General features: G+C 42.7%; 1 protein-coding gene across 1 annotated transcript; it reads right to left on the bottom strand.

The window, feature by feature from the left end:
• Positions 1–2300: 2300 nt before the first annotated feature.
• Positions 2301–9873, bottom strand: LOC311294414 (uncharacterized protein). The gene is made up of 4 exons (XM_084415282.1): positions 8570–9873; positions 4989–5050; positions 4661–4789; positions 2301–2518 (listed from the first exon to the last, which is right to left on the bottom strand). Exons 1-4 carry the CDS (start codon positions 8590–8592, stop codon positions 2400–2402), a joined length of 333 nt encoding a protein of 110 aa, XP_084271408.1. The 5' UTR covers positions 8593–9873; the 3' UTR covers positions 2301–2399.
• Between the last annotated feature and the right edge of the window lie 2606 nt (positions 9874–12479).

Raw genomic sequence — 12479 nt, 5'->3', positions numbered from 1 at the left:
TCCGAGGAAGAAAAAAAAAGGAAAAAAGTATACGTGTGGTCCTACCACTTTGATGAAACATGAAATGTTTTCCAAGTTCAGGAAAAACCAGGTTGGCCCGCCAGCTTCCACCAGTGTTGAGCACTCCCCATTTATGGCAGAAACAGTTCAAACTCAGAACTCCTCGTTCACTTTCAAGAGAATATCACAGACAGGAACAACAAAATAGAGAGGAAAAAAAAACCCAACCTTGCAAAGACAAGGCAAAAAAATAACAATTTATCACAGACAGGAACAACAAAATATAGAGGGAAAAAAAACCCAACCTTGCAAAGACAAGGCAAAAAAATAACAATTAATCACAATTAATTCCATTTAAACAACATTAACACTTCAAATTATGAATTTTATCACAACAAATCCTTCAAAATGAATATATACACATTTATCAGTGCTTATTACCCCTTTTTTTAAACTCTAATAGGAACACAAAAATGAGCAAAAATGAACAAAATGACGTCTGAAAATGGTGTGCACTCAATTAGCCTATAGCTCATAACACATGGCTAGCAAAACTCCACGTGAGCTGCGTTACACACATTATGCTCATGAATTCAACAATGCACGTATAAACACTTTTAAGCAGTAAATAAATTCTCAATTTATCACTTCAATCACTTTACCTAAATACATTTCTCAAAAATGATATAGCACAGCATCGTTTAAGACCATAAAACACTGATTAATACACAACCATAACTAATTAAAGTAGTTTATGAACTCACTTACCAAGAATAAAGTGCTATTGATTAGAAATAATCTCAGATGAATCTGTTCGAACAGGTTTCGTCGGATGAATCAGCTCGACTTCTCATTTAATCCCTGGATTCAATACAATGCAACGACAACTATTTAAACAACTATTTTCTAGCAACGATATCAATATTATCCTGGTCTCAGTTGTTTATCTAGTTTTCACTTACTTTAGCAACTTTTCAACTGCAATTGACATGCGTCACTGCTCCAGCGGCCATTTCACGATTTCTCTGTGACAAGTGACTATCACTCCTATATGATGCAACCAACGGAGGGCGGAGCTTATCCGAACTGATCAAATTATTTATTTTTTCTAATCTGCTACATTTACATATTTCATCAATATTTAATTTATTAAACACTAAAATAATAAAATATTTATATGTAAATATTACTTTTGTCTCTTTTTTTCTCATAGGTTTTATATGGATGGATTGGTAACCTTGGTTACACTCTTTCCTAGTGTCAGCATCTCCTGTAATTCCTGTAACTCTGTCTTTGTGCAGCCTCCGTTTGGCACTTGTGTGGAGGAGGATGTTGTTGTAGACTGCTGTTGGACGTCCTGTGGTGTTTGTGTAATAGTGAGTACAGGCCGTTTGTGTTTGTACATTTTCTTTGTAATATAGTATGATGTTAATTTTCCAATACAGTTAAATATGGTTTAAATGCTTATTTGTGCTTTATGTTTAAAAAGGAGTGTGTGTTATGCGCATTTATTCATATAATTATTTTCGCTTGGCATACCAGCGTGATGACGTCATCGCACGCATCGCATAGTAACCCCCGCGCTAGTGATGCTTCATTCGTAGTAAATGCAGAGACGAGAAGCCATCACAATTGCATTCTTCTCTTCATTGTCGTCTTGTTACTTACAGGTAACTGCAGAGTATAATGCAAAACACACTTCCGATTTAAGCATAAACACTGCTAATATAATATGAATGAGTTATGCGCATGTTTAACGCCGTTGTTTTGTTATATGAATAGTGCGTCATGAGTTTGTCATGTTGAGCACATGGTTAGCATAAGTGCTCCGCGATTAGCGCCAGAGTCCACCACATAACTGGTTAAAGTATAAATACTATTTGAATCTAATGTATAATATTGTTTAGCGTTATACATTTATTTCTAATTTACATATGTGGTCGTTAATCGACGGGAATGTCGGTAAACTGTGTAATGAGTTACATTTGAGTGAATGTAGTTTAGTGAATTTCACGTCTTGTCATTCAATGTAATATTTGACAACGAACTTTTGTGTTCTAAACTAATAATAGGAAGTGGATTCTTAATGTATTTTACATCATCATTCTCATGTTATTATTTAGATAAAGGGTAAATGCTAGTTAAAGTGTTATATATATATATATATATATATATAAATTATCCATTAGAGTGTCACTTTGGCAATTGTAAACCCTGAATATGCAAAATGTTTAAATTGGTAATGTTTTATTCAGATATACTATGTAAAAGTCATACATGTGTTGACCATATTATGTGCTGAAAGGTTGTAATATGCATATACTTTTATTGATTCGTAGTAAATGCAGAGACGAGAAGCCATCACAATTGCATTCTTCTCTTCATTGTCGTCTTGTTACTTACAGGAGTACTACAAATTTGGAGGCACCGCTGGGATGATTGTTGGGTGGTCTGACTCCTTCATCAGCGAGAACCACCCAGTCACATTCATCTCTCACCCAGACGTACGGCAGTAAGGCTGCAGAGTGAATTGGAGAGACAAGGCTGATTTAGTGGTGCGTGCGCTTGAGACACAGTGAGTTCAGAAGCGACGGCACCCAGGTCAGTGAGGTAACCACCACTTTCAACGCTGCTAAATACTGTTAAAAAAAAGAAAAGAAGAATGGATGCGCTTGAAAGTCTTCAGGAGGAGATAGGAGAAAAATTATGCACACTGTCAAAAGAGAAGTTAATAGAACTCTGCTCCTTTTTACACATCCCATCAGTGAAAGATGTGACCCGCCTCTCACTCATAAAGTATATCAGCAGTCATTTATTGAGGAGTGAGCTGGAAGAACTAGAGGATAGTGGCATGGCAGAGTTATTGTGTATTCATGAGAAGATAAGTGACCTCACAGTGGCCACTGCTGACAACCCAGGAAAATGGGTGGAGCCAGGACACGTTGAAAGAGACATGAGCACGGCCCAGAGACCAGTGAGAGAAACTAGTACTGTAACTGAGTCATTTCAGGCCATGCATATTAATACTGCTGTTGCACACAGTACATCGGGTGCGCAGGCAACATCAGATAGGAGGCGGACAGACCATTCACAACTGCCCCAGAGACACAACACGCCAGTCATTTGGCATAAAGAGTTTAAAATCTCAGGCTTGATCGGTGAACCGGGCCAAAAGGACCGATTATCATTCTCTAGTCTCGCTCGTCAAATCGAAAGTGGGCTGGGCAAGGGATATCCTGAACAGGAAATCATAGATGCAGTAATCAGATCCATTACACCTGGGCTTCAGCTGCGTAGCTACCTTGAAGGGAAAGCTGGTTTAACTCTTCCTACTCTGAGACGCATTCTCCGTTCTCATTATCAAGAAAAAAATGCAACTGAATTATACAAACAATTGACCACCGAGGGCCAGCGTAGCAAAGAGACCCCCCAAAACTTCCTAATACGGGCTCTTGACCTGAGACAAAAAATTCTGTTTGCCTCCCAAGAAGATGAATCTGGGCTGAAGTATGACCCTGTTTTAGTGCAGAACATGTTTCTGCATTCAGTTTTAACGGGCTTGCAAAACGACCGTGTTCAGAGCGACTTACAGCCGTATCTTTCTGACGCTGCGATCTCTGATGAAGTATTGCTAGAAAAATTAAATGTTGCATGCTCTCATGAGTCAGAGAGGCAGAACAAGCGGAAAACAGAACGCCAAGCTATTGTTCATGCCACCCAGCTTGATGAACCCGTCCCTGAACAAAAATGTCTGCCTAAACAGTCAAAGCTCGACTTGATGTCTCAGTTAAAAAGACTTAGCGATGACATTATGCAGATCAAAGAACAAATTCAGCTGCCACCAGTTACATCACAGCAATGCTTTGCAGTTAACCATGAAGAGTTAGCAGTGACACGCTGTCATCCGCAGAACATGCCACAGATCAGCCAGCTGCCGCCAGAGTGGAGCCCAGGGCCAGGTCATCAAGCCCAGAGGCCGGATTCAGTCAAACATGAGCAACAACATTATCAACTTCAGACGCAACATCCGCAATTTGGTGCTGTATCACAGCAACAGTACACAGCACCACAGCCGCTTCATGCCCTGACTCATTTTGCTCAACGACAGCAGCCCCAGCGCCATCACTTTCAAATACCTCCCCAAGCCAGTCAGTCACTATACCCGGTCACACGACAGTACCCAAATGAACGGTTGTCGCAACCCCAACGCCAGTATCAACAGCCCAGCCGTCAGCAAGCTAGACAATGTTTTCACTGCCAACAGAGTGGAACCACGGAGCAGTGCACCCATTGCTATTATTGCAGCAGCAGCGAACATTATGCAGCTGGTTGCAGAGTACGGGGTACGAGAAACCAGAGGGAGGTTCAGTTAAACGGGGAAGGGTTGCTCCAAAGGGACAGGGAGTGACCCAAGAGACGAGCACGTCCCGACGACGCACAACACGACAGTTCAAACCCAACCTGCAATATCATGTGCCTCACGAAATAGACAGCATAATAACAGCCGAATGCCGAGTTAATCAGCATTCTCCAATAACTTCCCTAGTTGGCAGGCAATGCCTGGTGGCCTGCTATTTGCAAGGACATGAGACAGAGGCTTTATGGGACACAGGCTCCCAGGTGTGTATTATTGATGAGCAGTGGAAAGACAGCTACATACCAGAAGTCAGACTGAGAGATATTTCCGAAGCCACAGAAACACCTGAACGTCTACACCTTGTGGCAGCCAATGGTACTGACATGCCGTACGGAGGATGGGTTGAGGTGACTTTCAAGTTGGCCTCCCCTGCTGAAAGAGTGAAAGAATTAGTCATCCCTATGCTTGTTCTAAAGGGTCAGCAACTCCCTAAACCTATCATTGGTTTTAATGTAATCGAGCAAGTGATGAAACAAAAAGATACAGTCAATTCGGACAAAGTGACTAACAGGCAGTTGTACCAAACCGTTGTCAGCGCATTTCCCAACCTGAAAAGAGACCAAGTCCATACCTTCATCAATCTGGTGACAGCTGATGATCTCGGCGAGTATACAGTGAGTACTGCCCAGGGATCTGTGAACATACCAAAGCACACAATCATGCAAATACAGTGCAAAGTTAAAATGCCACATGTGAGACAAAACAGTGTGTTGTTATTTGAGCCATGCGTCAACCCTCAACACCCTGAGGGCCTAGAACTGTTTGACACTCTGCTGGAGGTGAAAAAAGGTACCCGCCCTTCAGTCACTCTGAGCGTGCAGAACGAGACCGACCACGATATTATCCTAGGAGGTAGAGTGGAGCTGGGCATTGTGCAACCAGTTAAATCAGTCTTGCCTGCGACTATGATCTCTCCAAGGGGAACAGGATCTGTGACTCAGGTTACGGTCGAGGAGACACCTAGGGGAACAGAGGAAGACAGCCTGTGGGACCCACCGGTCGACTTGAGCCATCTAACTGCACGGCAACAACAACAAGTGAAGCAGATGTTAAGGGAGGAGTGCCAAGCTTTCTCAAAATCCGACGACGACATTGGTTGTGCAAAGGGACTTCAAATGAGTCTTTCCTTGAACGACAATACACCTGTAGCTCGGACATACAATTCAGTTCCAAAGCCCTTATACCAGGAGATGAAAGACTACCTACAGGATTTAATAGCTCAAGGGTGGGTAGAAAAGTCCAACTCCTCCTATTCTTCGCCAATCGTGTGTGTCCGGAAAAAGGATGGCAGCCTCAGACTGTGTATTGATTACAGGGACCTGAATCGGAAGACAGTACCTGACCGACAGCCGATTCCTCGGGTGCAGGACGTCTTAGATGGTCTGGGGGGCAATTCTTGGTTCTCTCTGCTCGACCAAGGGAAGGCGTATCATCAAGGCTTCATGACCCCAGAGAGCAGGCCACTAACAGCATTCACAACCCCCTGGGGTTTATATGAATGGATCCGCATCCCCTTTGGCCTTATGAATGCTCCGGCAGCGTTCCAGCGGTTCATGGAGAAATGTTTGGAGGGAATGAGAGATGAGATCTGCGTGCCATATCTGGACGACATCTTGGTCTTCACAAAGTCATTTGATGACCAAGTGGAGGCAGTGAGGAGAGTATTGAGGCAACTATGTACCCATGGGATTAAACTAAAGCCACGAAAATGCGACATGTTCAAGAACGAAGTGAGATACCTGGGCAGGATTGTGTCTGCAGAGGGTAGTCGCCTGGACCCAGCTGATACGGCTGCTGTAACAGCTTTGAAGGAGAAGCGACCAGGCACTGTAGGCGAGCTACGTAAGATCTTGGGCCTGCTTAGCTACTATCGTCGGTACATAAAGGATTTTTCAAGAATCGCCAGTCCGCTGTATAACCTTTTGAAGGGCAAAGTCAATGGTGGGGAAAGTCCAGCAAGGGCCAAGAAAAGGACAGAAAGGAACAAGAAGGGTTCTGTGATGCCATCGAACCAGCGGATTGAATGGACAGCGGACCACCAAGAAGTCTTGGAGAAATTGATTGAGTGTTTGGTCCGACCACCCGTGTTAGGGTTTCCAGATTTCTCTGAACCATTCATCCTGCATACAGATGCATCAAATCAAGGCCTGGGGGCTGTCCTATATCAACGGCAAGGTGGAAAGTTGAGGGTGATTGCTTATGGGTCCAGAACATTGACAGCGGCTGAGAAGAACTACCACCTCCACAGCGGGAAGCTGGAATTCCTCGCCCTAAAGTGGGCTGTGACTGAAAAATTCAGGGACTATTTGTATTACGCCCCAACTTTCACTGTGTACAGCGATAATAATCCCTTGACCTATGTACTCTCGTCTGCAAAACTCAATGCAACTGGGTGTCGATGGGTCGGTGAGTTAGCGGACTTCCACTTCACAATCCGCTACCGGCCAGGAAGAGAGAATGTGGATGCAGACACGTTGTCTAGGATGCCGTTGGACGTAGAGACTGTGATGAAAGAGTACCCGGAGGAGCTTCCATCAGATTGCATTGGAGCAATGATACAAGCAGTCGAAATTCAGGATGAGCTGGGTCCCAACATGGCTGTCAGATGTGAGGATGTAATTGCATGGAGAGAGACAGATGAAGCATCACCAACGTCATTGTCAAAAGAGGAGATTCGACAGGCACAGAGTGACGATAAGGACATCAAAGTTATCGTCGAGCACTTACAGTCTGGGTCCCGGCCAGACTTAAAGCAGTGGCGGGCAGTCAACCCAAAGTTCAGAGGTTTAATCCGAGAATGGGACAAGTTACAGTTAGATGAACATGGCATACTGTACCGTAAAACGACACAGCGGACTCAGCTCGTGTTACCGGCCAAATTCAAGCACATTGTCCTGAGGGAGCTACACGATGAGATGGGCCACCAAGGGCTGGATAGGACAACAAGCCTTATTAGAGACCGTTTTTTCTGGCCACGGATGCAGAAGGATATTGAGCATTATGTCCTAAGGGCGTGTCCATGCATTAAGCAGAAAAAACCATGCCGGGAGATACGAGCACCATTAAAGAGCATCAAGACAACTTACCCGTTTGAGCTGGTCTCGATTGATTTTCTCCATCTAGATAAGTGCAAAGGAGGATATGAGTACATTCTCGTCGTCATCGATCACTTTACACGATTTGTTCAAGCCTATGCTACCACATCAAAATCAGGCAAAACGGTGGCTGACCGACTGTTCAATGACTTTGCCCTGAAGTTTGGATTCCCTTCGAGGATTCACCACGACCAAGGTGGAGAATTTGAGAACCAGTTGTTTGACCAACTAAGGAAGTACAGTGGTATTACAGCATCAAGAACAACCCCTTACCATCCCCAAGGAAATGGCCAGGTGGAAAGGTTCAACCGAACAATACTACAGATGCTCAAGACTCTGACAGAGAAAGAGAAATCCAATTGGAAGGAGGCATTTAACAAACTAGTCTTCGCATACAACTGCACTAAATGTGAGGTTACTGGCTTCTCTCCATTTTACCTGTTGTTTGGTCGCTCCCCAAGACTCCCCGTTGATGCGTTGTTCGGACTTGACCAGGACCGTGGGACCACTAATCAGCGAGAGTATGTAGAACGCTGGACAAAGGGGATGCAAGAGGCTTATGAGATTGCACGGGACCATGCAAAAAAGGCTGCTGAAAGGAACAAGCGAAACTACGACCACAAAGTAAGATGTGCTGACCTGTACCCTGGAAGCAGAGTCCTTGTGAAAAATCTCACTCCACGAGGGGGTCCTGGAAAGCTAAGGAACTACTGGGAGGACGAAGTTCATGTTGTAATCCGTCAAGCCATGGAGGATGTCCCTATTTACGAGGTGAAACCTGAGCAGGGGAAAGGAAGGTCAAGAATCTTACACAGAAATCTACTTCTACCATGCGATTACTTACCGTCAGCCATTGCAGAGAAAAAGGACTCCACACCTAACCAACAGAGGAGAAAAAGGGGTCAGCTTGGAAGGAACAGAGAGGATGTGCCAGAGGCCAACAGTGAAAGTGAGGAAGATGAATACAGCTTCAGAGTGGAATGCCAACAAAGAGACAAAAGGACAGATGGACAACATGAGACAAATAGAGATGTGTTATCAAGGGAGTCAGACTTACCTGAAACACCAGTAGGTACCCATGAACTAGGCCTTGCTCATGAACAACATCCACAGTCAACCCAAGCTGAATTGGAAATTGAGCCTGGAGAAGAGAGACAAGTCAACGACACAAGAGATAGGCAGGAAGCTCAGGAGATCGGATCAACTGCTGAGTCTGAGGAAATAGAGTTAGTTGAGAGAGGAGCACCTACAACACAAGAACAGAGAAACATGCACTCAGGGGAACAAAGCAACTTAACAATGAGAACGCGACGACCTCCAAAAAAGTTCACTTATGACACCTTTGGGACACCAGTATGTCGCAATGTGCAAAGCATGAGTGGTGACTATTATCAGGATTTCAGAGTCCCAAACACTTGGACAACAATACCCTTCTATTATCACCAAGCCCCACCTTTTTGCTACTAACTGTTAACTACCATATCTTTCAGTTAATCTACTGTTTTGGTTATACTACCAAGTGCCTTTTGGGTGCAAATAATATGGACTGTTGATATGGACTGTTGATATGTGGTCATACATACTGGAACATTTGATAAGCTATGAAATGCCCTTTCTAATATGCACACTGAAGAGCCTGGAAAATAAATATGAACAATGGACAATCAATAGTGAACTCAAGTGAACAGCAAAGCAGATACTGCTGTGCGATTTAGGGAACATGGACTGTTTTAGGGCTCTGAACACAGCCACGTTAAGCTGTTCTAAGCTTCAAATGGACTGTTCTCGTTTGGCATAAGTGAGATGGTTTTTTTTGTTGTCCTTTCCTGACGACAATTCTGCCAAATGGACTATTGCTGAACTTTGAGATTCTTGTCAATATATGACATTCGTCAATTGATTTATATGGACTAAAAGAAAAAAAAAAAAGAAGAGAGAGGACTTTCTTGGTGTCTTGGTGCCATTGCAATTGTTATGATTCCATTGAAGAATGAAAAAAATAGATGTGAATTATCACTGTGGCATGAGTGTGTAAAAAAAAAAAGAAAAAAGAAATTGGTTTAACAGAAAACAATATTGATTAAGATTGATTGAGAAGGGCATTGGTAGATGTCGGGACGACATTTTATCCTGTGGGGGAGAGTGTAATAGTGAGTACAGGCCGTTTGTGTTTGTACATTTTCTTTGTAATATAGTATGATGTTAATTTTCCAATACAGTTAAATATGGTTTAAATGCTTATTTGTGCTTTATGTTTAAAAAGGAGTGTGTGTTATGCGCATTTATTCATATAATTATTTTCGCTTGGCATACCAGCGTGATGACGTCATCGCACGCATCGCATAGTAACCCCCGCGCTAGTGATGCTTCATTCGTAGTAAATGCAGAGACGAGAAGCCATCACAATTGCATTCTTCTCTTCATTGTCGTCTTGTTACTTACAGGTAACTGCAGAGTATAATGCAAAACACACTTCCGATTTAAGCATAAACACTGCTAATATAATATGAATGAGTTATGCGCATGTTTAACGCCGTTGGTTTGTTATATGAATAGTGCGTCATGAGTTTGTCATGTTGAGCACATGGTTAGCATAAGTGCTCCGCGATTAGCGCCAGAGTCCACCACATAACTGGTTAAAGTATAAATACTATTTGAATCTAATGTATAATATTGTTTAGCGTTATACATTTATTTCTAATTTACATATGTGGTCGTTAATCGACGGGAATGTCGGTAAACTGTGTAATGAGTTACATTTGAGTGAATGTAGTTTAGTGAATTTCACGTCTTGTCATTCAATGTAATATTTGACAACGAACTTTTGTGTTCTAAACTAATAATAGGAAGTGGATTCTTAATGTATTTTACATCATCATTCTCATGTTATTATTTAGATAAAGGGTAAATGCTAGTTAAAGTGTTATATATATATATATATATATATATATAAATTATCCATTAGAGTGTCACTTTGGCAATTGTAAACCCTGAATATGCAAAATGTTTAAATTGGTAATGTTTTATTCAGATATACTATGTAAAAGTCATACATGTGTTGACCATATTATGTGCTGAAAGGTTGTAATATGCATATACTTTTATTGATTCGTAGTAAATGCAGAGACGAGAAGCCATCACAATTGCATTCTTCTCTTCATTGTCGTCTTGTTACTTACAGGAGTACTACATTTGCAGGGTGACGACTACCGCAACTTCCGGGGTACTGCTCTGTGGCAACCTGCAGTGTTTCACTTGCGGCATTTGGCTTGTTTGTTTGTGACTGAGTACGTTGTTTTATAAATACACTTCCTATCCACATACTGTTCTATCACAATAAAATGCAAAACTGCCACAAAAAAACACACAAAAACATTGAAACCAATGCTGGTTAAGCTCCATCCACACACAAAATAGAATCAGCATCTTTTAATCTACTACATAAACATCTCTCATGCTGATTCTATTTTGTGTGTGGATGGAGCTTAACCAGCATTGGTTTCAATGTTTTTGTGTGTTTTTTTTGTGGCAGTTTTGCATTTTATTGTGATATTAGAACCTCATATTTACTAAACTGAGTCAGCGCCAATAGCCTCGTGGCCAGCACACAGTCATATAGTGCCGTTGCACCATGGCTGACCAGAGTTCGAGTCCCGGCTCATAGAGTTTTCTTGAAAACCGTCCACCTCTCTCTCCCACTTTGCTTCCTGTCATCATATTGTCTTATTATAATAAAAGGCAAAGAAAAAACAACAAATAAATATTTAAACTGATGTTGGTTAAGCTCCATCCATTCTGTTCCCCCCATTTTTCTCACACAATGAGGTTCTAATAGTATCAAACTGTTGTTGGTTAAGCTCCATCCACACACAGAATGAAATCAGCGTATTTTAAGCCAATGCATCAACATCTCTCATCATGGGGGTGGGGGAACAGATTCAGACAGCTGGATTGTTTGCGCTTCGGAATTTGTTCCCCCCATGTTTCTCACACAATGAGGTTCTAATATTTATCAAATTGTTGCTGGTTAAGCTCCATGCACACACAGGATAGAATCAGCATCTTTTAATATACTACATCAAGATCTCTTATCAGGGGGGTGGGGGAATGGATTACGACAGCTGGATAGCTTGTCATCGGATTCTGTCACTATCCAGTGTGATCTGGATGAACGGATCACAGAGACCACTCACTCTGAGCCTACTCTGACAGAAGGACATGAGGGTAAGATTTATGTTCCATCAGCCCTGCATCTTACCCTCATGGACTCTGCACACTCTTCCTTAGGTTCAGGACACCCAGACAGTAGGCAAACCCTCTCGCTCCACTGCAACCGGTACTGGTGGCCCCATTTGACCCAGGAAGGTCAGGAAGTGACCCTCCTCGTCACTTACCTGAAGGTAAACTGCATCCACTGCCCATACCGCAATGACCCTGTTCACACCTAGGTGTAGATTTCATCACAGACCTTCCAGAATCTGATACTTTCACATGTGTTCTTGTGGCAGTCGACAGGTTCTCCAAAGCATGCCATATTATCTTAATGAAGAACCTCCCAACAGCCATGGAGACAGCCAAAGTTCTATTCTATCATGTGTTCAGAAACTTCAGCTTACCTGAAGACATTGTGTCCGACAGAGGACCACAATTTATATCCAGAGGATAGAAGGTGTTTTTCCAGCTCCTCTGTGTGTCAGTGAGTCTATCTTCAGGTTACCACCCAAAATCCAACTGACAAACAGAACGGAAGATACAGGAGATCGCCTGCTTCCTGAGGTCATATTGCCACAGTCACAAATACAGCTTGAGTCGTTGAATCACGTGGCCAAGTAAGCACAGAACTCCCTTCGTAACCTACTACCGGTTTCTCACAGTTCCAAGTGCGTACTTGGTTTCCATCCGCCCCTGTTTCCCTGGTCAGGATAGCCATCAGAAATCCCAGCTGTGGACCACTGGTTCAAGGGGAG

The sequence above is a fragment of the Rutilus rutilus genome (assembly GCF_951802725.1).
Source record: "Rutilus rutilus genome assembly, chromosome: 7".
Taxonomy (NCBI): domain Eukaryota; kingdom Metazoa; phylum Chordata; class Actinopteri; order Cypriniformes; family Leuciscidae; genus Rutilus; species Rutilus rutilus.
Note: the sequence above shows the minus strand (reverse complement) of the source record. Positions and strands in the feature narration are given on the sequence as shown.